This window comes from Pseudopipra pipra, chromosome 2, assembly GCF_036250125.1.
Source record: "Pseudopipra pipra isolate bDixPip1 chromosome 2, bDixPip1.hap1, whole genome shotgun sequence".
In the NCBI taxonomy this organism is placed as follows: Eukaryota; Metazoa; Chordata; class Aves; order Passeriformes; family Pipridae; genus Pseudopipra; species Pseudopipra pipra.
Genome location: NC_087550.1, coordinates 75,807,461 through 75,833,586, shown reverse-complemented (window position 1 = coordinate 75,833,586; position 26,126 = coordinate 75,807,461). Strand labels below are relative to the sequence as shown.

Genomic DNA, 26,126 nt, shown 5'->3' with positions numbered 1-26,126 from the left:
GCAAGATTTTCTAAAATTAGGAAGTCTTTAACCTGTTAATAGAAGCTCCAAGTAATGTGTATTATTTTCAGAAGCGGTAGCTTTTTTGAGATTGTCATCTGAAAGAAGAAACACATTGAAATGACCAAGATCCAATTGCCTGTAATCACAGCTCCAAAATATTATACTTACTTCATAACCTTAGTATTTTTACTTGTAGGAACAATAAATTAATCATGTTTTTAAATTATTGAGGAAGAAAGAAAAATAATTACCATTATTATTCCTGCCATATGCAACTGACTTTGCATATCTTGATTGCCTATTAGAGTGATAGTTGCAGATTGCAGTACATAAAAGAATATGCACTGAACCCATTATTTGCCTGCCGTGAAGACAAATGAATCAAGAGGATACCATCATTTAAAACTCTCCAAAACACCAGTCTGTACAAGTAAGGATTTTTACAGAAGAAGGTGACTTTGTCAAGCCATATTCAGCATTGACTGGTTCAGCAGAGTTTATGTCAGTTCCTCTAACTGCACTTTGTCACTGTGAATATGAACCTGTGGAGTCCAGAGCACAGATTATAGCTGTCGGGGTCCAACAGAATCAAAAAGTTCTACTGATTTTTTGGTAAATCCACTATTTACAGAAAAAGGAGGTTACTGTGAGCCTCTCACAAAGGAGAACTGCACAGAAACCACAGCCTGCTGAAAAGAGATACTGTCACTTACACAACCAGTTTGATTTCAGGGGTTTAAAATTTCTAACAGGAGAGAACCTGCAAAACAGAGTATGTTTAAGCATTGTATACTTACATATTTTAAAGATGACCATTTGATTGGGATTTTTATGCATTTGCATATCTAACTGGCAAGAACAGAGGAGATACTAAGAGAAATCTGTTCTTTTCTGTATGCAGGGCAGAATGGTCTTGGTCTGTTTTCTGATGTAGACATTAAATATGAGCACGAAGGGATCTCAAAGATGTCTGTTCTTTTGTTATTTGATAATATTTAGTAATTTTTATGATAAATATGTTCTGCCTGATTTTCTGAGAGCTCACTGTAGCCTCTCTTTAAATGGGATCTCCCTTTACATCTCAAAATAATCAGTTCCTTCTTGCCTTCTTGCTGGGAATCTTGAAAGTAAGAAGGGAAATTCAATGCAGTTGGTGATAAAAGTGATCATCTGCTTTGAAGGCAAAGAGAAAATAAGGTTTCATAAAACAATGAAGCTTTCAAACAGAGTTTTTATACTCTGGATTTACTACAAATAATTACTTTTTCTGGTCTGGAAGGACAAAATCTATTTAGGAGATGCTTTTCAATTTATCTTAAATGATGTATTCTAAATGCAAAACTAGCCACCATCTTCAAAGTAGTCCTTCTACAGTTTAATCATATTTTTTTAACAATTGGAAAATCATATAATCATAAAATGAAAGATGTGTGTATATACATATATATACATATGTGTTTGTAGATGCTAAATATTTCTCTTTAGAAAACGGTACATTTCTAATCTGTGTGTTCAAATTGACTATCTTTTGAAAAGGGATCAGAAATGTGACACAAGGGTGAAATCCTTCAGAACAGACACCTAACTGCAGGTGTCTACAGTATAGATACCAACACGTGGGCAATGTACCCAAACTTCTTATGTATTGTGCAAGACTAAAGAACCTCTTTAGTCCATCTTATCTTGAAGCATACATTTACCCAGGGCCAAATGAACAGTTCTCTAAGGTCTGTGGAGTAGATCTGTATATAAGGGAAGCTTAAACACCAAAATTCAGGTGTCTGATTAAAGAACTGAACTCCACCCCTGCTACAAACAACAGTCACAGGTTGTCACTGCTTAAATTGCATTTCAGGGCATTTTACCATTTTTACTGTGAAAAGTACCAGAAGCAAAGCTTCTGAGTCTTTGTGCATGTTGATATTTACCAAGTGGCAGAGATTGTTCAGTCCTGAAGGCCTCAGTACCATCACAGGCAGTACCAGCAAAAGAAAATCAGGCTATACTGTATATACACAGAGCTCTGACTGTGGTTGGGAAGGAAGGACCATATCTTATTATGACAGGATGAGACAGAAAGAAATGCTATTTTGATGTCCTTAATCTTTAAATGTTTAAAAGCTGACGCGAAAAGTCGAATAAACCTAAATTACCACTCCCATTTACTTTCTCCTAATATTGAGAGCAAATAGCTACATACAAAGCAAAATTAAATAATAAAAAAAAAATTACTTGTTTATCAAGGTTACAGCAACATGGGATTTGTATAAAAATATATATAGTTGCTTCCATAAATAGCAAGGTATATACCAACCTGCCAATCTATGTCACTGTAAAACTGAATTAAAGTATGTCAACTTTTATAAATTCCAGGAATGATTGGTTCTGAAAAGCATGACAAATGTTTTGTTTCTATCAAATTAGCTATTTAAAACTTTGAAGTTCAAAGTATTACTGCTTGAATAGAGTGCTAAAGTATAACTCTGCCTAAATCTGAGGCAACACCAGAATCCATTAAGCTCCCCTTATTTACCTGTCCATCATAAGCTTAATATGTGATTCATCCTTTTCATATCACAAAGGACAAAAAGGTGTTCTTTTGTATTTGAATCTGTAATTTGCACTCCTCATCTTCCTTTCCCAAGCAGTAAATGGTACAGAAGAAAGCTTTTTCTGCAGTTTCTTCAGCTCTTTTTTTATTGAGGAAAAGCAGTTATATGTCAGGTCTCTAAGGAATTTGATGGTCTCTTTATCCTTTGACCCTATTATCATACTCAGAGCTACAAGAAAAGAAGCTGTCCCACAGAAAGATAACATATCTGGAGCCTAGTAAGAATTTCAGTACGTAAATTATATGTCCTTTTCCCCAAGATCCACTCGACTCTTTTGGGAAAAGAGAAAATAAGCTCTCAAAATGAAGTACTTTATAATGGAAATATTTTATTCCGCTCTTTCAGATACTCCCTTGAGCAGAAAACAGCACAACTCCTAGTCTCTAGAGGAAAACAGCACTATCAAATATACAGTGCAGATTTAATATCAAAGGATAAGGGCATTCCTGATAGATTAAAGACCTTGGGACTTACCCAGTAAGATTTGCAAAGTTTGTCTCTGCATACTATTTTGTAGCTATTAATTAAGCCATAGCATCTCTTTGTATGGAAAATTTTAATAAAGAAGAGAGACAAAAGCACGCTAAAGCTGGAGGAATACAAAAGATATTTCTTTCAAGAAGGAAGGAATAATGATGGCCTTTGAGCTTCATTCTTGATGGCACTTCTCCCAGAAAACAACACTACTGATGGAAAAGAAATTTTTCTGTTGGGTTCTTTTTTTTCCTATTTCACCACTCTTTCTTTTGTTGTCAGAGAAGAGCTATTGTTCACAAATTGAAATATAAGAAGAAGAGGGCTTACCATGCAGCAATCAGTAATATTTAAACTCCAGAAATCATTTGAGAAATTGCATTTAAAAGCTACTGAGAAGATGCAGAAAAAAAATTAAAGCAAGCCCTTAGATGGAACTAAATGCACTAGACAAGGAAAAGACTTGTAACATCTCTAATTCTCATGTTTGAGGAATGAGGTAGAGAAAGGGTATGGAGGCCACAAAGGTGCCAAGTGTGCATGCTCTCCCTTTACCAGTGCAGGTGAGAGGATACTGGGTTAGATGGGTCACTGACAAGAAATGCCAGTAGAACATTCATGTCACTAAGTCTTCAGATCAGAGTGAAAACTTATATTTTTAAACTGAAATACAGAGCTGTTGGCAAACTAACTACTGCCTTCAAGAGAATCAGGCTTTTGTCCTGTAGTTCTGCCTACCTGTGCATGTAAATACAGCATGTAACCAAAGATACCTGTAATCCTGTAAACTTATTACAACACTTTATTGTGTGGAACCATATTGGAACTGACTGCCTTGTAAGCCTTAAACTAAGTAACTCATAGATATGTATATCAGGTAATGCACACCAACTCCTTTAGCAAGCATGTGATTTTCATTCACACTTCCTCGTTTTTTAATCTGGCATCTAAACAAGAAACCTTGCAGCAATATTAGTTAAGAAAGAACCTAGATTTAGTAAAGAGGGAAGAGGGAAATTATGTTTTATTTTTATTTAAACATATGCACTCAATTAATATACCTAAATCAGTGTTTGTGCTTCTGTACCCTTACTGCGATGCTAAGCTGTGGTACTTGCAGGTACAGATGGCCCAGCTGCCAGTCTCACTTCCTACACTTATCTACCATATGCAAGCTTTTTAACTAAATCATTTTTAATAACTGAAGTGAGACAGCAACTGGTGTTTTGCTGTTGATGTGCATTCAGCAGTAACTTGAATTAACAATTAACCTTTAATGTACACTAAATTAATACTTTCATTACTAGAGTGGTAGTTAGTATTATACTGTATCTGTAGGAAAAAGCAGCTTACCTGAATAACATGTTTCAGCTTGTCAATAATTCGACTTATTACAGGATCTGTTCCCTTCACTTTTACTTCTGGATTTGCAGACTGAGCTTTGATTCCATTGCCAACCACACGATGTGTATAGCTAGTTTAATACAGAAACACACACAAAAATGGTTTAGTAACTTATTCTACTCTTAGAGAGTCATCTTTTAGTTTGTATTATCTCTCATGGCACCAACATTCCACTGTAATGAGATGCATTAATTTTGTGCACATATTTTTCACAAAAAAAGAAATACAGTATAATATAATTACTACATTCCACAAAGTTCTGTTATTTATTATAGCTTTAAGTTTGCTACAGACTTCAACAAGGAAAGTTATCTACATTTTGAACCACAAAACATTGTGCCCTATGCATGGCTTTTTTGTGTCTGTGCAAAAAGACTGTTCTCCACTTTGGTTTTGCTAAATATGAACTACATGATGATTGCCTAAATGTATCACATTTCAGTTTTAAAACAGACTCCAGGTTCTCCACATACTACATGTTCAGAACTAAACCTGAAGTTTCCTGGTGTTTTTTTGAGTGCACATGCAGACAGAATACTTATTGCAGGACAACAGTCAAATTGTGCATAAATTATTTAGCATTACGAAAATTATATAAGTACAGAGGTCAAAATGTACTTAATATATAGGTATGTAAAAAAGAAGAAATAGAAACCAGATATATGCTGATTCCAGAAAGAACTACTCTAGTAATTAGAACATTGTTTCTAATACATCAAAACTCAAAATACGGGAACTAAACTAAGAACCTAGTAGAATTCTGCGGCTTATTAAGATGCAATTCTTCATTCAACTTACCATGTTATATGTAATACTCAAGTTATGCAAGAAAAACTGAATATCTACCTTCTCATCACAGATATTGTAAAGTATGCAAATCCCCTCCATATGTTACATATTGCTTGCATACCCTTTAAGAGGATAGCTCTATACATCTCTGTCTCAAAAGTATTTTGCCAGCTGTTATGCTGTCAGAAAAAGAAAGGAAATAACCTTAACAGAAGTGGAGTAAAGAAAAGTCTAATTCCTGCCTGTTAGATTCGCATATGAGCATAGATAACACAGCATATTCAAATTTTGCTAATTTTTTTTAATGAAAAACATTACATGTTCTCTTAGCTCTGCAGAAAATCTTCCATATATGCTAAACACTGAATGTAGTTCAGTAAAACAATGTTGCCACATAACAATGATATTTGATCTTTTCTTAAATATCACCTTAAATGAGATTCAGGATATTCCTAAGGAAGTGCACACATTGAATATATGAATGCTCACAGTCTTCAAAAAGTGTTATTTTGTTTTATAGCAGACAGCTTTTTGTGCTGTCTTGTAGCAATGAAGCTACTTGCCAGCTTGAAGTGATGGGGGAAAGCTTTGTATAGAGGTGTGTAAAAAATCCACAGCGTGCCTATTAGTGGGTGATTGTTTAATGCAGCAATTTGAGAAGGGTCAACAAATCTTCTGGTAGTTCTTAGCTGAAAAAGAAAAGTAAATGTAAAAACCTTCACCAAAAAAATCCTTTGACAGTCATTTGTCTAACTTAAAATAGATGAATCAATAAGGAATTCATTCCAGCTGGACAATGGTGCACTTACCAGAAAGACAACTGGTTTAACTAACATATTGGTTTAACGCAACACAGAAATTTCTCTTCATACTGTAACACTATAAAAAGTCTTGAAGGTTATGGCTATCCTTTCTATGCAGTGCTCTTGTTTTCTGTTGCACAGCATGCAAAATCTGTGTTCTCACTTTCTTTCACTCAGAATTCTTCAATTAACAGGTTTTTTTTTTTAAATGCTGCAAACCCAACTATCACACATTCACCTGTGAACTGCCGCTGTTGGGATAGCCACAAACATGACATCACACACTCTTCTTCCAAAAATAAGACCTTTATTTCATACAAACGTTGTTAATTTATAGTCTTTTCTAGCCAGCGTAGGTGCCCCTACTACATAAACGTGTCAAGATTGGCTGTTCTATAGCTTCTGCAAACTCAGGATGATTCAGCAGACAGTCCAGGATCTCCGGCTATCACAGCTAACCCGCAGCTCCATCTTCCCTGTCCACCCTCTCATCTTCAATGTTTACATTCCTTCACAACCTCGCAACTGACACCACTCAAATTCAGGGCCCAAGCTGCCCACAGCTCAGTCACCTCCCACAGTGAACTGTATAACTTTGAAAAAGAATACCCTTTCTCTTTTTTTTAATTCAATTGACAATACTCGTTTCTCTAACCATGCAGGAAGAAATCAATCATACAGAAGCTGAGACTTCCCTAGGCACCAATTTTATCTGTTTAGCTCACCTGGGAATTATTTGGCAATGATTCATTCAAGACTGACCATCATTTCTTTTTCAGCTATTTCTACATTGAAATCCACAGCCTTGCACAGCTGGTATTTGCCATAGGACTAACACTTCTTTCACATGAGCAAAAGTAGCTAGGAAAGTAGTGCTGTCTGGTGAGTGGACCTGATATTAGGAGTTCCAGTCATGTTCCCCAACCTCTTCAGAGCTGACATTCTCTGAATTCCTCTTCAGCTGTGGTTCATAAGGAACTGTTGGATTTACTCACCAGTAAAAAGTGTTAGCAATTACTTTGGTTTTCTTTCTCTCCCACTTCTACTCATTCTCTTATAGTCATTCCTTTTCATATTCTCTCTAAGCAAAAATACATATACATCTGCTCTCCAGATAGAGGAACTCTACTATCTATTACTTTTTTCTTGTATTGGAAATCCCAACCCATATTAAATTTACTTCCACTGGAAGGTGATCCAGATTTGACGAACTGACATAAAAACTGTCATTTAACTTTGAGTTTGTTGTAATTACATGTTCTGACAAGTTATAAGGCAGACTGGAAACCTTTTTTCTTTCTTCAGGTGTATAATAAGGCATTGACAAAAGCTTATGAAGTATTGCTTTATTGATTATTATCATAAAAGTAAGATTATGGAAGTTAACCTCTTTTTGTTTAACCTATTCTTTTGCTGCTTGAAATGGTATCTTTTGCATACAAAAGTTATAAATTACTTATATGTTGTTGTTTCATATTCCACATATCATTGTGTTTAATTAACAAATGTCTATAAATGTAACATCTTCAAATATACTAATGTAAACTAAATGATCTGTCAAAGCTAAACAAGCTGTTGGGAATCTGAGCATGGTACACAAAACTTCATCCCTGTAGCTTTACATTTACATGCAAAATATGTTTCCCTTAAGTTGGAGAGGGGAAGGAAATGTAAAAATCTCACACTCTTGGTTTGAGAGACTTCATTTATTATAAAGTTTTAATACAGCATTAATCACTTGCTGTTTCTCTAAGTACTAATGTACAAGTAATGGCAAAAACATTTTAAGGATCCCCACAGAGGTAGTCTGACTTGAGTAAGTGTTGCTCAGATTTGAATCCTGGGGAAAAAAAAATGACAAATTTCTTGCTAGAGAAGTAATAGACCCACCATCTGTGCTCATTTCTGTACAAGCATGGTAATGTATCACATTGCTTTAATAGGCAGACTTGGTCCCCAAGTACTATTCATTTTCATCAACACTAAAAAAAAAAACAAGCACCAATATATTTGTATTCTATAAACATGTTTTAAAGTGATGAACAACAAGGTGCCCATTTCCTGAGCTCATATATGAATATTCATATAAATTACCTATTACTCTCTATTGTTTCTATGAATATAGTTGGTGGGGTTTACATTTCATTCTATCACAATCTCTGATAGAAGAGAAGATCATGCTTTATTGGCTATCACTATTTTCTTGGTATGTGTAATTAATTCTTGTAAGAATGAGCAATTTTGGACATGGTGCTTAAGGCAGATCTGTATCTCTATATCCTTCCAGCACAAAATAATCTGTTTTATATTGTGATGACAACAAGTACTGATACACCATATTTATTGTTATGATTTTCCCTGTCAAGCTCCTTTTAGGCAATTGGACCATGTTTCAAGCAGGAGATGAAAGCAACGAAAGGTGTATTATGATAGCGAACGCTACTCTGCAGAACATCTCTAAGTGTCCTGGCAGTCAAGCCTCTCCCAAAAGACCTGGTGATGTTCTACACTTCAGCAAGTTTATCTGGTCATCCCATCCTGATGTATCTGTTTCAACTGCTGCTATCACCTTCTGTCATTGCTGCCTTCTGGTCTCTAACAGTATTTCCCAGGGCTCAGTATTGGGCTCTGTCCTGTTTAGTATCTTTAGCAATGGTTTGGAGAAGGGGCTCCAGTGCATCCTCAGTAAGTTTGCAGATGATGCCAAGTTAGGTGGGAGTGTTGATCTGCTAGAGGATAGCAAGGCTCCACACAGAGATCTGGACAGACTGGATCATTGGGCTGAGGACAACTGCATGAGGTTCAATAAGGCCAAGTGCTGGGTCCTGAACTTGTTTTGCAACAACCCCAAGCAGTGCTACAGGCTTGGAGGAGTTGTTCAGCAGAAAGCGACTTGGGGTGCTGGTCAACAACTGGCTGGATATGAGCCAACAGTGTGCCAAGGTGGCCAAGAAGGTCAATGACATTGAGCTGTATCAAGAATAGTGTGGCCAGCAGGACCACACTATTGAGTACAGATTGAGTACAGATTGTCCATCTGTAATCAGAACTGGTGAGGCTGCACCTCAAGTACTGTGGTCAGTTTTGGGCCACTCACTTCAAAAAGGACATTGAGGGGCTGGAGTGTGTGCAGAGAAGGGCAACGAGGCTTGTGAAGGATGTAGAAAACATGTACTGTAAGGAGCAGCTGAGGGAACTGGGGTTTAGTCTGGAGGAGGCTCAAGGGGGACCTCACTGCTATCTACAACTACCTCAAAGGAAGCTGCAGTGATGTGCTTGATGGTTGGACTAGATGGTCTTGAAGGTCTCTTCCAACCTTGATGATGATCCTGTGTGACTGTTGGGCTTTTCAATTTTGCTCAATTGACACTATCAAGAGCTACTCAGGAATCTCTATGTTAAGTTGTTGAGTTCCAGGGTCATGATACTGAGACAACTGTTCTGATTGTGAGGGGCTTAATGACTGGGGTGCATTGTCTTACCTCTGAAACGTTCATGTGTATCAGGTTACACAGCTGTAGGAGTGTCTATGTACACATAGACACTACCTGACAAAGCTCATTTTGTTCATCACTTTATGGCAATAGGGTTCCCATCTCCATTTGCAGCATTTCATCTAAAATGTAATCTTAACTGATAGCATCACAGTAAACTCCATGACAGCAAACAGACAACAACCACTAACTCCTCATCTGGCAAAAATGGAGAAGTCTCTCCACTGACTTAATTTTCTGCATTTGAAACTAGTTTGGTGTAAATGATGCAATGCTCACTTCCATCTGACTGTTTGAAGTAAGCAGTGAAATCCTAGTGAAATAGTTTTAAAGTAGGTGTTTACTTCCTGTGGGTGCTTTGGGAAGGTCCAGACAGTAAGAATATAATGTACAAGAGACCAAATAACTTTTAAAAAGTATATTTATTTACTGTATTTGCTTTTCTGTTTTCATCTCCTTTAACTGATATTGATACAGTAACTAAGCCGCAACTTTTGCAATATGTTCCCCCCTTCATTAAATGGATTTCCTCGTTTGTATGTTCTGGTTTATAAAAGTAAGCATTCATGCACTGGCATTGCTAAGGGATTTGCTTTGTTCAGCTTCTCATTGAATTCTAAATTACCTCAGAACTTAAGTTGCTGGCACTTACAAGTTTCAAGCAAGCACCTGTATTTATATAGTCTCTCCGTGTTAAAGAATGGTAAAATAGCACAGTGTGCCCACTACATTTTGTTTTATTTCAGACATGGGATATGACTTTAATAACTTTTTCTCAGCTTGCTTGCTTTATGATTGCTGGTAATTGCTGGTTTACACCTGCTATTGCCTGCATCTTCATCACTGCTGGGCATTTCAAAATTCTGGGTAACTGTTAATTGAGAAATTAACAATTACTTGAATGCCAGTAAAAAAGTAAACATATGCAGCAACAAATGAGTAAGAGTGTTTAGTGATGCAAAATTTAATTAGTAAAGATGAGCAAATCAAATAATCACTGCAATCATAAAAAATGCCTGAAGTTCGGACAGGAGTGTTGGCTGTTTTTTAGTCTTATGTAGTTTTTTTAAGAGTAGATACTGCAGTTAGGTGCAGAAAGTTTGCTCAAAATATTTTTCACCCAGCTATCAGAGACAGTATTTGTAATAATTCTAGGACAGATCCCATTTGTCCTAGACTTTTTCAATACTTTTTAATTGATCAAAAGCCCACTTAAAATAAAATAAAATGTCTTTGAATTTTTCAATGACAATGTATTTTTAGATCTGTAATTTGGTATATATTTGAAAAAATCTGATTGCATATGCACTTATTAAATTTACAGAAAATATGAAGTGTGAAAAACAACTCAGTAAAATTTGTGTTATTTGTGTGTCGGAAAAAAAAAAAGTTCCTGTAATCATTTAGACTGAAACATGACTAATAAAAGGTATGCATTTAATTTTTTATCTGTTTTGATAAAGGAAAAAAAGTAGTAGCCTTTGGACCTTTTTACACTCGAAAACTAAGTGTAATGTCTTTGGAATATTCTGTTTAAAATAGGTACTTAATTTCGAAGTTGTTTATTTGGGACTACATTCACAGGAGTATGATAAATAAGACTGAAGTATGTAATAAAATACTACAGAGCCTTTCAGACTATCTCTTTCAATGAATTTCCAGGTGTGGCCCAGACCTTTTTTTATTTTGTACAATATCTCTCATCATCAATAATTTCCATTATATTCAAATCCTAAAAAGCTCTTTTGAGCTCTTCTCAAACTCATAAATCCCCCAACATTCCATCATGATCTTAATTTGAATATGAAAATTTTTGAGAGGATTTTATATGTAGTATTTGGAAGTCAGTTCATCATCATTTTAACGTTAGCTGCGTCTTCCAAAAAGTAGTTCTTAATAAGCAATATGAAGTGCTAAGGCAATAGCTTGAAAGCTTCCTTAGGCAGACAGGTTTCCCTCTGGAGACTTCCAAAAGCACAACTTCTTTCCAGGTGCTGTGTATGGAACATGTATTTAGAAGGATTGTTTTACTTTGCATCTGAAATTTAGTACAGGATGTGTGTGGTTTAAGTCAGACTATCCTTTTAGCAAAGAACGAAACTTTTATTAAAAGCTAAATTTTCTGCTTCAGAAGAAATGCTGCAACACACATACTGTAAAATCATTCTTTACAGCTTTCTTCTAGCACAACAAATAAATTCCGATCACACTTAAAAATCAAATAGTAGCACCGTTGTGACAATTTTGAAATACAAGTAATTTTAATGGATCTCCATTAACTTGTTAAGGTAATATATTTCAAGCTAAGGTTATAGATATTGTTTTTAAAATACTATTTTTTCCTGCTGATTTTCCTTATTATTTTTCTTGAGGATTCTGTGAATGAATTAGTCCACATTAGCTGAAAGAATTCTGGCACAATTCTGCCTCAAATGTTATGAAACTTTAAATACATCCCCCTGGAACTGCTGTTATTTCCTACTGTAAAGAAAATTTCTATATCATGTTTCCAACATCAGAGAATTTTGTTTTGCTTTACTTCAAAATTTAATCTTTATTCTGTTTCAAAAATTCAAGAACTTTTGAAGAATTCTCACTCAAAAGTTACCATGGAAATCAGTCTTCTTGTCAATTAATGGTAATCACTGTAATTCCTATTTATGTGTACATATCTCAGCAGTATGTTGCTAATTGCTGGCCAGAGACATTATTCTTATATGTGATGCAAAATGAATGTCACGAAAAAGCATGACAAAACATGCCTGTAATGCACCCTAACAAATTAATGTGTTCTAGTAATTGCAAGCTCTGTCAAACAGAAAAGAACTGAAGAGGAGCTTTGAGACATATATTTCATTTAAACTAGGTGCCTTGGGTAAGTCACATGTTTAAAATTGAGAAAATAAATTCTTATTACATTAGAAAATAACTAAACAGCAGACATATGCAAGTGCACTAAATCTAGATAAATGAGAATAACAATATCTCCTTCTTCGTGTAGTATTCTGGAAATCTTCTAACAACTGTAATAATTCTACTGTACCTTCATTTAATGGAGCAAGGAAATGAGAGATATTAATTATCATAAACAAGCACATAAATGTTTATAGTAAATAGTTGGCAAAACAAAGGAATTACCTTGGAAAAACAATTCAAACAAATTGGAAGCACAAAGCTGTCAAGCCTAATTAGTCTAAAATTGAGAAATCTGCTTCTCATATAGGACACTAAAATAGTTCTGCTTGGAAATGGCAAAAGGGTCGTGTAACAGTGGCATTATGTACGATACCAAACCTTGAAGACAGAAGTACAACATTTTATATTTTGTCCAACATAATGCTTCAGTGCACAAACCAAAGTATCCCCTAGGGACTTGCAATGCACTAGATAATTTTGGGACTGATACCTGACACAGTTAATACTTATCTCACAGCCCCATATGGACTACACCACTACAAATCAGAGTCAAAGGTGCACTCTCACAATCCATTCTTTGTTATTGAGTGGTTTGGGTTTTTTTCCTGAGGTAATTTATGGAAAATTAGAACAAAATGACAGTTAAGTTATGGTGAAGGACTATCAAGCAGATAATTAATCTGAATATGACTATTGACAAAAGAAAACAAGGTCATTCAGCAAATAAAGGTCATATGAAGGAATCGACCCAAGCCACTGTGCAATGCTAAGAGTGAAAAGCTATTTCAGCAAATTCACTGACATGAGCCACTTGACAGAATTTTTTCCTGTTTATTCTAAAGAATGAAATCCCCTGTGCTGTAAAAGCTGCTTTTTACTGTCCTCTGTTGTCCGAGTACACTCCAAGTTAGCAAAAGGTTGGTGGATTATTAATAAATCACTGTAAGTGGCCAATCCATCTCCGTGGCTCTGGATTCATTGTATCTTCCTAATTTCTCTGAATGTGTATGAATAATGATGCAAACAAGGAATCAATGACACATATCCAACAGATGATGCTTTTCATCTTAAATGTTTTTTGAAACATATGTGCTGAAGAGTAATTGTGTGGTGTGGAGGGGCTTGTTTGTTTGTTGGTTGTTGGTTCGGTTTTGTTGGTTTGTTTCTTTTTTCTCCCAAATAAAACACTTTATCTGTTCTCACTTTCATTATTATCAAATCCTAGAGAATATAACATTTTCTTGAGGAGATAGAGGATGTATTTGTCTCTTCATTCAAACTAGTTTTACAGTTAGGGATGCATGCTTACTTACACTATATCTGTGTAGAAGGAAAATCCAGCTGTATTACTCTATAATCTGGATCGGGAAACAGTTTTCTCAGCAACTAGAAGTTTGTTCAGCAGTTAACCCATAACTTTTTTTTCATTTCACAGCTTTATTATTCACGGTACCTTTGCTGGAAGCATGTGCATTACCTGATTTGCAAACTACCTGCATTGGTGCATTACCTGATTTGCAAACTACCTGCATTGCCTGTTCTCAGAACACAGCGCATAACTCATATGAAGAACAAATACAGAGTTATGTATTAGAAGTTCTATAGCATGCTGTATTTTATTAAATAATAGAAACAAGCATTACAGTATAATGCCAGTTATGTGCTACTGTTACTTACTCTTTATGGGAAATTAGGCATTTCCTAGAATCCTGTATTTAAGCAATTACAGTTAAGTAAGGTTTCATTCTCTACTGGTCCTTAACTAACCTTATACCAAAGACAAGTACAGTTGCCTTAACCTTTGATGCTTTTCACCCTCCATGAGAAGCATGATGAATAATTTTTGAAGTATTTCAGGAAAAGTCACAAAGAATATGGACTTTAAATCAATTCATATTCAAAGATAGTGGCATATGCATGAAGAGCTCCAATTTCAGAAGCCACTATGAGCAGAGTAATGAACTGAACTTCTGTTCCGAGTAATGAACTTCTGGAGAAGGCTGAAGGATTGTCTGTGAACCCACTAGGCAGTTATTTGACCTGGCCTATTAAGACTTGTGTCTTTCATTTCAAATTCTGTTAGACAAAATCATATTAGTACCACGAAAGCATGTTTTAGATGCACATTTTTAATATCTGACAGAACAGGAATAATGTAAATACTATATACAAAGCAGATCATGGTACAGGGAACATAAGATGGGATAAAAACACATTCAAGGATCTTTCAGAGTTGTCCGCAACATTTCAGCCCAATGGTTCTTGCATTCATGTGTGATGTAGAGCTGTCTTCTAATGTTTCTTTAAAAAGATGAACTCATTCCTTAACCTTTGTGGGTACAATCAATAAATATATGAGCTAAGAAGGTTGACATAGCTAATGTTTAAATGTGTAAAGATAGAGATTGTACTGGAGGCTGAAGAGCTTTAATAAACTTTTGAGTTTCCCTTTCTTCCCAATCACCCCTTCTTGCGTCTTCCTTTTACAAATTTCACTCATCGCATTCAGTTACTGCTTTCTTTTAGTGATAAATGAGTGCAGGTAAATACATTTGTTTTCTCTTCAGTGGATGAAGGTTCACAGGACAACAGTAGTAAAAATATTTGTACCAAATTATAGGAAGATCATATTTCCAGGTCCTAATAAAAATAATTGCTTCAGTTTTGTTGTCCCATGAATTACTGTAATTGTTCTTTGTTTGGCCCCATTGTGACAAAATTACAATGAAAATGTGGCAGTGACTCAGTTTTGCCTTCTTCCCATTCACCCAAATCTTAATAACATAGATCTTTAGACAAATTTTTTAGTTTTCCCAGGGGAATGCCCCCCAGAAGAAAGAAGAACACAAAATTATTAGCAACTGTACTTCACTTACGTATCTTTAGCTATTTAAAAATAAGACATCTATTGCCTACAGAGTATGGAAAGAGAAAGAAAAGAGAGAGAAGGGCCTCTTGTGGGAAATACAGCACCTAGTGCAGGATGAAATGATGACTTGCCCTTTATATTGGACAACCAGTCTAGACATAATACTGAACTTTTAAATAACTAAACTGAAATTACATTGCATTAGCCTTGGGGTACTCATTGCCAAAGTCATAAGCTCCCTGAAGGAAGTCTATTATTCTATCTGGTTTTCAGTTTTCTATTTGTAAAGTCTTACTTGTATCATGGAAAATACTATGAAAAGACAAGAGTTAAATATTATGATGTGTTTAGCTATTTCAGTAATGGGAACTATATACCTGAGCATCAATGAAATGCTTGGCTTGAGTCAAAGAACTTGGCTTTTTTTCTGTAACATGCAGTTCAGTGCCTTCTAGAAAACAATGCAGCTAATGACAAGCTTTTATCTTGCCTTTTATGGCTAAAGAAGTTCGAAGTATTTAATTTACTAAAATATGCAGTAGAAACAGACAAATTGAAGGACAAAACTTACATGAAATTTATACAGATTAAAATGGACTGCTAGAAGCAAGGAAAAGAAGGGTTCCACTTTATTTCTTTGGGATCAGAAGGAGAGGAAGTCTATTGTCTGTTGTAAGTTTGGAAGCTCTGTGCGACTGCTTAGTATGCAGTTTGAAGTGAGAATCAATCTAGATAAGGCTATTCTCAGAGATTTGATTTTTAACTTCACTTATGATATCGCCTCGGTTACAGAAATTTATGTCAAGTAGGCAACAAGGGGTTCAAGGATAATATAAGTCAAACAGGCTATCTTCCCTATGGGAAATGCTGTCAAAGAAAGACAAGAAAATGGAGTGAAAATTTTGCCAAAAAATGTTCTTCAGGGAAACTGCACCTTACAGCAAGTATCGTATGACTGAAAATATTAAATGAACCTTGTGTTGCAAAATTATATGTAACTCCTGTGTATAGTTACGTATTTGTGTCTATGTATATATATGTATACATATGGACATGTATATGTATACTCAAGTATCTCTGTTCTATATCATGAAATGACCAGAATGTTTATGAACAATGGTTGAATTTTAAAAGCATTGTAATAGTGAGGATTTTCACTGAGAGAAAAAACCACACTTCAGTATCATGGGATTTGGAAACGTACGGGGGTGTGTCTCTACGTATTCATGATTTAACATTGAACAAGCAACAGGAAAATAGGTCTTCACACTACAAGAATGTTGCAGTGACATTTTAGTTGTAAGTTTTAGGTCATTGGCTGATGTCAGTAAAACGACAGCCTAATTTCTTACGCAAAATCTCTGGAGAGAGAGCAGTTTAAGAAACCAGCAGTCACAGGAATTAGTATGTTTCTTGAGTGAAACATTTTGGTTTTATCATTTTGTATTTATCAATATACATAAATTTCAAGCCACCTTAAAAATATTTCTCTTCAGTAGGTTGCTTTATATTAATTCTATCAATTCTTTGAAGTTTATTTCATTGTCAACTGAGATGATTAAACATAATGATTCAGGTGACTGATGTGCCTGAGATTTATTTCATGTTGTAACACAAGAAAGAGCTGGTAACAGGAAATTCTCCTCTCTGTTGACATCAGTAGGTCATTCATTTATAGGCTGATTTGGTCAGAGAGAAAAAAGACTGTGCTTTATTTTTAATATTTGAGGAGGAAATGAAGGAAGATAAAAGTTCCCATATCTTTACACAAAAGTACCTATTCTTTGTTTTACAGTTACTGGATAAAATGATGAAATATGCACTATGGAAGAAATTGTGATATCTAATTCCTAGCAAGCCATTCTAATCACTAGTCTAGAAGAATGGTCATTCTTGCAGTGTTTTTTTTAACTCATGAATCTCAAATTAGTCCATACAGTCTGAAGAATTATCAGTGGGACAGACTAAGAACTGTGTTTGCTGATGCCTGCAATGGCCTATATCCCTCTGGACTGTGAGATGAGCAGTGGTTCTGAACTCCCAGTCATTTAGAAATGAACCTACTCCCTGCTCTGGCAGTATGGTTCTAACTGCTGAATTAAAGGAAGCAGGAAGCTATCTCCAGTTTTTTGTTGTTTTGGTGTTTTGGGTTTTTTGTTTGTTTGGGGGTTTTGTTGTTTGGTGGGTTTTTTATGCATCCTAATCAGTTCACATGCTCTGATAACACTTAACAGATTGCATATTGCATATAAAACAGTCAAATCATTTAAATTGTAAAGCCCAAAGAGGTTGGTGCTAGAGCTAATTCAGCTGTTCCACACTCTTATCCCTGGAATAGGTTTTTAATAGTCAAGGATGAAAGAGAACTTGGCAAACAGTTTAAAGAGGAAGTGTCATATAAAGGCAAGCAATAAATAGATGGAGCAGCATGAATAGCCATGCAAACTTTTGATGAACAGAGGGTTGTGCATTCTTCTTTAAATATGGTGCTACTGACAATTATCTCCCCTCTCTGGGGCTAGAACTATTGTATAAGTGGGTCTTAGTCCTAACATCTTAAGGCCATTCTTCAGACTGTGGGGTTTCCTCCTTGATTTTATATTTTCTTTAGGAGACTGTAGTTTGTCAATAAAATACCTGTTGAAACAACAGTACTCTGACCATTTAAAAATATTTGTTTAAACAAAAAAAAATACTTTTTTTTTCCTTGAGGATGCTCCTTATAGCATAAGGTCTGATTTCCTAATTATACAAAAGATGCTTTATTATGAAGGAGATAAACCCTAAAACATGAGTTATTAGGGAAACTTTATCACAAGCACTGTGAAGCACTGGAACAGGTTCTGGAAAAGTTGTGGACTTCCCATTTGTGATTTGATGATGGCACTCCCACATTGCCATGAGTCTTCTGTAAACAGACAAGGCTTGGAAGCAGCTATTTAATCTGAACTGCTGAGCTCTACACAGGAAGCAGCTATTTAATCTGAACTGCTGAGCTCTACACACAAGACAATAAGGCAAAATTCTAATTTTTGTGAATAATATAGTAACATGATCTATTATTTCAACCTTTTTGGTCACTTCATACTTACATTTGAGTGAGCATTGGAATATATTCTATTTTTCAATAGAATATATCTTTCCAACCAATGTAGAAGGAACACAGTGAAAGTCAAGTCAAAAAAGAACACTTGGGTCAAGGTATTCAGGACACATCTCAGAAATACTCATTATTCAGCTCATTGATCTTGCTACTTTGTTTTCAGAATAGGACTGAGCCAACAAATAGCATTGAATAAATTTTTTTCAGCTTATAGCATTCACAGGGAGCAGTATTAATACAATCAATATTTTCTGACTTAATGAGGACCCAATCTTATGGTCTTCATTCAAAGGAATTTTCAGTTTAAGGTCCTGATCTTTCAGTGAATCTATTCAAAGAGGTCTCTCTCCAGGTAGATAGGGAAAATATAGACTTCAATTGGAAAAAGGATTATTTTTGTAATATCAGTGTTCTGGACATCTTAGAAAAATATTGAAACAAAAGGTGCCATATCCTGGTTTTATATTTATTTGTTGGAGGTTTTTTTAAATATAGCAGCAATATTATAGACCAGTAGACTGGGGGACTTCCTAAACAGTCTCTGATGTTATTAAATGAGTGTGTGGCCCACCAAGACAGGTGCATGCATGTCCTGCCCTGGGACCCCAACTTTCTTTTGTCTTAGATGAATTTTGGCAAGTGTTATCCAAGTTTATGAAACCGAAACCGTTGTACAGATGGTGAGAAACAGTTTCAGACTCCTTTAGACATTCTGCTATAGATCTGCCAGCTCAATTATGTTTCCAAGAGCTTTACTAACCCTTAGCAGAAGCAGATAGGGAGAGAACTATCAGTGACTTTGAACATTCTAGCTCCCTTTGGCGAAGTTTACAAATGAAATAAACATTTTTAAAAAAGAATGTTTTGAAGAAAGAGATTGAAAGGAAGCCAGGATAAAGCACAGAACTGAACTGAAATTTATCTGTTCTCAAGCTGTGACATAAACATTGGACAATTATTCCACTATTTATCTGTAATTTCACTAGTTTATTAAAAAAAAAGACATTAAAACTACTTGCTAGTGCACCATTGGAATGAAGTCTAATTTTTTTTCCTCTGGAGGAAAGCAGTTTTGTAATTTCAAAATTCATCTGAGATGACCCAAGTCTGAGTATCAATAGAAACTTTTTTGTCCCTGGAGAAAAAGAGACATTCATTACATCATTTATTTGTCAAATATTTGTTTAAAAATTGGATCTTCAATAAAAATTAGGTGTGTGGTCAAGATTTCCTTCTCAGGCACGGTTACACTAAATTTACATTTTCCACTTGGAAAATTTCCAATATTCCACTTTATTTTTGTAAATGTAAAAAGAATCTATTGCCAAGTAATACTATCTCCTTTGAGAAACTATGTCTTTTCCTTTTTTTTTTTTTTTTTTTAACCTGGATGTAATGTAATCAAACCCTGGGAAAATAAAAAAATAAAAATTATCAAGATTTTAAATTTTTTCTTGATTGCAATATTTAATATATTTATTATAAATATTTTTATGTAATTTCTAAATATGTTTGAACTAAATCAAGTTCTATAATGAATCACAAGAACATATCATATGTATAATGTTAAATATATATTAGTTTTCTTTGCCAGTTTGCTCCTAGGGATGACATCAGCCTAATGAATTTAACATCTTTTTTCTTTTTAGTTTGTGTCTCATTCTGTTTAACTATTAATTGTAGACTATGATCAATAAACAGTACCAGGAGACATATTTCACTAAATCATCAAAATCCTTTAACTCATGAGACTTTCACTATATTTTCTCTCCCCCGCCCAGCTGAGGAGGGGAGTGATAGAGAAGCTTTGGTGGCACCAGGCGTACAGCCAGGAACAGCTCACCACAGATCTATGCAAAATAAAATCAAGAAGGCATGGAAGAGTTTTTAAATGTTCACAGTTTCTAAAGTTAACACTTACATGTTTATCTTGCAAATAGCATGGATCATGCAGTCATAATCTTGGCTGCACACTGGGCTAGGGGTTGATTTTCTAAATAGATAAATTCTTTCTGAAAAGCTTTTAGTTCATTTCACTTGACTATTTCCTTTCCCTTTAATTAGAAGATCAACCACATAGCTCTCCCTCAGCTACATACATGGACATCTTAAGGTGCCTTAGCTCGGCTGCACACATCTATGATGTCAAATCCTCACACACAACTTACTAATGTCATTTGGAAAGCCTCAGATGACTCATATAGACAAACCAGACTTCAGGTCTGACAGAGGACCCTCCTGGGATGTCACATGGATGCAGGGTACGTAGAGTACCTCCAACAGTGCAAGGCACTGATGTTTAGGTGTCTCAAGCAAACTCTGCATGAGTGCCACATAGATCTCAACAACGCAGGTTACAAGCTAATGAACAGCATGAGACATAATAAAAAGCATGAGACATCTTAGTTTAATAATAGGCTTTGTGTCATACTTGCTTACAACTCTGAACTGAACTCCTACCCTATAGACATTTCAAGTGCCTGAAGATGAGCTGACATGATTACAAGTCAACAAAATGCTCCTCAATTTATTCCATTTATTTAACCTTTTGAACTAGGACCAATGAATTTGCACCAAAAACACAAGCCATAATATAAATTATCTCTAGGAAACTAAACATTGTAAACAATGGTTAAAATGCAGGTTTAAAATATTGGGATGGAAGTCAGTAGATGATTGAGACACTCACATTTAGATACGAAGACTATCTTCCAGCTGCTGCTACAGGTTCCTCAAAGTGCCTTATAGGCCCTGCACTGTTCCTGCTACCCTCCAATATCACGTTGCCAAGAAACACAATCACTCCCTGGAGATCTAGTGACACCCTCAGTGGAGTCAAAAAAACCAACACACCTTAAAAGTACATTTCATCAGCTGAACCACTTTGTAAGCATCACTAATTGTATTGATTAGGGACTTGTTGGAATTGTTTAAACACATGTGTCCTAGTGCTGTTTGAGATGCTGTCAGGAGTCACATCTAGTCAACAGCTGTTGCTCCATAATTGTGCAGATCTCCCATGGTATATTTACCTGCTCCATACAGGTGATTCTAGTTACTCTGAGTATTGCAAATAGCACATTACAAGCACTGTACCTTATTAAACAAAAATTCAGTATTATAAATCCCTGAACTACATTGGGAAAACCTGACATGCTTAGCCATAGTTGTAAACTAACGCTAATATTAATATACTCAGCAGTTTCTAACATCTGTATTGAATTTGATAGTTTAATTCTATTTATTATTTAAATAACAATTGCACTCAAATAACAATTAGACATAAATCAGACATAAATTTAGCTCTTGGATTTGTTGTTTTGTTTTTGTGGTTGGGGTTTGAGCATATTTTGCTTTGTTTTTAAGTATTTGTGTAACCTCCATATGAAGACTTCTCAAATTTTTAGAATTACCCTCTGGGTTTTGAGTACTTCTGTACTCCAGGTTGGATAATGCCAGCCAGTCCTGATCTGACGGATGTGAGCTCAAGGTACTTTAGTAATCCTGTGCTAACAAAGGTGCACAGCTTTCAGATTGAAGCTGGCTGGCCTTTAGCCAGCCTCGAGTACAAAGTAAAGTGAGGGTATGTTTGTCTGCAAAAGACCAGGAAGATATGCTGTGACTTGCTATAAATCAGATTCCCAGCATTTCATGAAATGATCACATTTGGCACAGCCAGGTGTTGAATTCCAGAATCTCCGAAAACATCTGTGGCTAATGTTTGAATAAATATGTCATATATGAAGAGACCTCTGTTGACATAATAAGACTGCCGACTCCACAGAAATGCAAGAAGGAAAAAGTCCCAGTGAGATCTAGGAAACTGGGAAGTGTCTATGTGATATAAGAATTATACATGCAGCTCTTTTTTACCCAGAGCTACTATGTTAAGTACGGGATGAGGTACAAAGATAAAAATACTTATTCATTAGAATGCATGGACCAGATATATGGACTATTTCACAACTGGGTATTTTGGAAGTCACTTATGTTAAAATAATAATGTATTTGGATTAGACACTTTGTATAGATTTGACAAACTACCAGTGTAAATAATGTGAATGTAATTCCATAATTTCATATTTACATGGTTTACAAATGTTCAGAAAATGAAAATATTGCAAGAGATAAAATGACAGACAGTTATGAGAAATTATATTTATACCATCACAACAACCCATTTTGTCAAGCCACATCACGTGAGAAAACAAGATTTTCTCTATAAACATAAATAATAGGACTTGAGAAGATTTTGTCTGTTGCTATGTAGTTTTTTTATAGAAGATAACAGCTTGACACTCAAAATAATGTTTACTCCTGGCTTAATATTTCTGCAGTGAGAAATCCATGACATTTTACAATAATCTTAGTGACAGACAAAAATATGAATGCAGGAAAAGTCTATAGTTCTATTTAACCTAATCAGAATCAGTTAAGAACTCCATCAATATTAATTCTGATGATTTTGCCACTTACATACAAAGAGGTAGTTTTCCTGTTGTTATACTGCTATATATGTTTGAATAGGGGGAAAAAAAGGCACAAGAATTTTTTTTATTATGTAAGAATGACGAAAAAAATTCAAAATCCAAAGTTTTTCTGAACAGTGGTATGAAAGAACACAATAAACAATGAACTGTAGGGTTTTTTTACTGCTTATTATAAAACTTGCAAATTTTATATTATCAATATCCAGTTGAGTAGAACTCATGTTTGGAGTAAAATTACGTAAGTTTATGCCAATCAACTTCATACTTAGTAGGCAAACATGAAATACCAGCAGATTTTGACTATTGTTTAGGTCATTAATCCCAGGAAATGTACCAAATAAAATATGCATCTTTTTCAATGCAGAGAGATACAAAAATTCCTTTGGTTTCTCACAAACTTCTTACAGTATAGTGCAATGTGTGATGCATCATAGAACCATAGAATTGACTAGGTTGGAAAAGACCTCCAAGACCATCAAGTCCAACCCTTAATCCTACACTGCCGTGGTTACTAGAACATGGCACTAAGTGCCACATCCAGTCTCTTTTTAAAAATCTCCAGGGACGGTGAATCTACCACCTCCCTGGGCAGCCCATTCCAATGTCTGATTACTCTCTCTCTAAAAAATTTCTTCTATCATACACACAAATTGTCCAATACCCACACATACAGTGAACATCTTCATACCCGGGGAATGCATATATATATATTCATGAACAGACATACACATCTAACAAACTAAAAGTATGGCAATTGATCAAATCCCCAAAGTGGGATTTTTATACGCCATTTCTCAGGTTAGTCTGCTGTAATGTACTGTTAACAGAACAAAGTGTATAATAAAGCGGTCAGACAGTCACTGTAATATAGAGTAAAAATTACTTTTGATCTGCTTTAAAAAAAAGAGGCTTTGTCAGCTATTAGACAGGTCTCAAGTGGGAGGTCATTATCTGGAGGTGCCAGATACTGTATGCTCCGTTGCCCGAGTCCCTCTGTAGTCATAGGAGAGACAGGGGCAACTTTGAAGGGAAAATTATCCCATGTCACTCTGATTCAGGTTTTTTAAGAGCCTCTACCTTTCCACTGGTGACAACCCACACACCACCACAATGGAAGACTCGGAGGAGGTGGGCAAGAAACATTTACTCAGGGAAGAAGATAAGGAATGGTCATCAGTCACTGGTGAGAAAAAAATGGCAAGGACTGGAGGGTAACCTTTGTTGTAGATACACATTGTACCAGTGGGCCTGCAGATTGTAAACAGCCTTCCCTGAGATAATTAGGAGAGAGCAATATCTTCCTGAGCTAGCCAGACCAGCATTAGGTTAGGGAAAAACATATAGTGGATCAATCCAACAAAAAGTATAAAAGTTGCACAATTAATGAAAGGAACTTTGAACAGAGAAATGAGCTTGAGTTGGCTTTTACTCACGTGCTCCTTCACAGTAGCTGGGGACACCTGGTGTCATGACATGTCAGTGAATATAAACAGACCAGGAATGGGAATCATGTTTGCATTGTGGTTCAGCTGTATATTGCAACCACTATGTTATGCTTTTGGTGTGATTTAAGAATATTGATGTATCACTTTGTTAAACCAAAATCTCATGTAATGCCAAGTATCTTCAAATAAGTAAATGTGATATTAAACATTAAACTGTCCTTGTGTGGAATATCTAAAACACAGCCAGACAGTATTGGACTCTAACACCACTGCACATAGGAGGCAGGAGAACACAGACCCCTTGTCTAGGAGACAGGCAAGTCCTTTAGTTAAGATTTGATGAATAAGGGACAAATGAGATGTTCAGGATTCAGGCCACTGGATTTCAAGTAGCATGGTGCCCATTAGGATTTCAGGGACTACGCGTAGCTGAGTTTAATCAATATAGGACAGTCATTTAGGAAAGAATATGGCATAATCACATTCTGAGCAGCATTTTGCCAAATGGGTGTCTCCCTATATACTGGGTACATAGGCATTTTTGGGGAGCTTAGGATGTTTTCTGGGTAATTCTCCTTCAGTAAACAGCAAAAAATAAAAAATTATGTAAGGAAAAAAGAAATCTCTATTTCTCATCTGGGCCTTATTCTTACCAATTAATAGACATTTTTCTGATAGTTCTGTGAGCAAATGATGGCCAATGTACACCCTCTAGAATATGTACATGTATTAATCACATTAAAGAAAATGCAAGTGTTCTGTATGTTATGATAAGACAGTATGATAAAAATCCCTTACTATCAGTACAGGAGTTGCACTTCAGCAATCACTTCTGGCTGTCAAAATAACTGATTCTAACAGGAAGATTCAACAGAGAAGAGTAAGTGCAACTATATATTACACAGGGAAAAAATTCATCACAGTATCATGTAATTTACAGACCAATGAATTGACTGGCCCAGGTTCCTGAATTTTTAATTTTATCTACTGTCAGTACAATCACTGTAGTTCATGCCAACACCATATGTTACCTCACATATATGCCATCCCACTATATATATTTCAGATAATGAAGATCTAGGAGATCTCTACTCACTTGGCTGAATCACTTTTAAGGTTTAAAAAAACTTGGATCTCTGCATTCATTTTTCTAAAGATTGCATTTGGTCCATGAACAGGCTGTATTAGGTAGCAAAACAGATATATAAATGAAACATTTTTGCTTAAATAAACCCTTGGAAAAAAGGTTCAAAGAGGAAGAAGTAGATGTAAAAACTTTTCTAGGTAGATTTGTGTTTTCAATTTAAAATATTCTTAAATGCCATTTGAAATGATAATCAAATAACTAAAATACTAATGAGATTAAATATGCAATAATACATTTTTCTTCTATGATATGACAAACTCTAAGATCTATCAATATGGTTACTGAACAAGTAGGAATAGATAATTTTATATTTTAAATTTGAATTTTAAAACAAATTTTATAAGTTTTAAGAGTAATGGAAGCAAAGCTGGTATATATAGGAACCCAAAAGACAAAGACAGACATGAAAATGAGAACAGCTGTAATTTGTACTGGAAAATAGTATTAAAAGACTTGAAAACACATGACATCATGGAAGAAAATTTGAAATATCTCTTGTCCAAAAGCTACAAAAAGGACATACACATCTGCAGCATTATTTCCACTCTACAGTTAAAGATAATTAAAAACTGTTGCA

General features: G+C 35.3%; 1 protein-coding gene across 3 annotated transcripts in view; it reads right to left on the bottom strand.

Annotated features, from left to right (window-relative positions):
• Positions 1-26,126, bottom strand: part of GPC5 (glypican 5) — a 398,962-nt gene that overhangs the window by 207,464 nt on the left and 165,372 nt on the right. For all 3 annotated transcript variants that reach the window (XM_064645992.1, XM_064645995.1, XM_064645994.1), the window contains exon 6: positions 4,443-4,563. In XM_064645992.1, the coding sequence (XP_064502062.1) occupies positions 4,443-4,563 (121 nt within the window). The remainder of the gene's footprint in view (positions 1-4,442; positions 4,564-26,126) is intronic.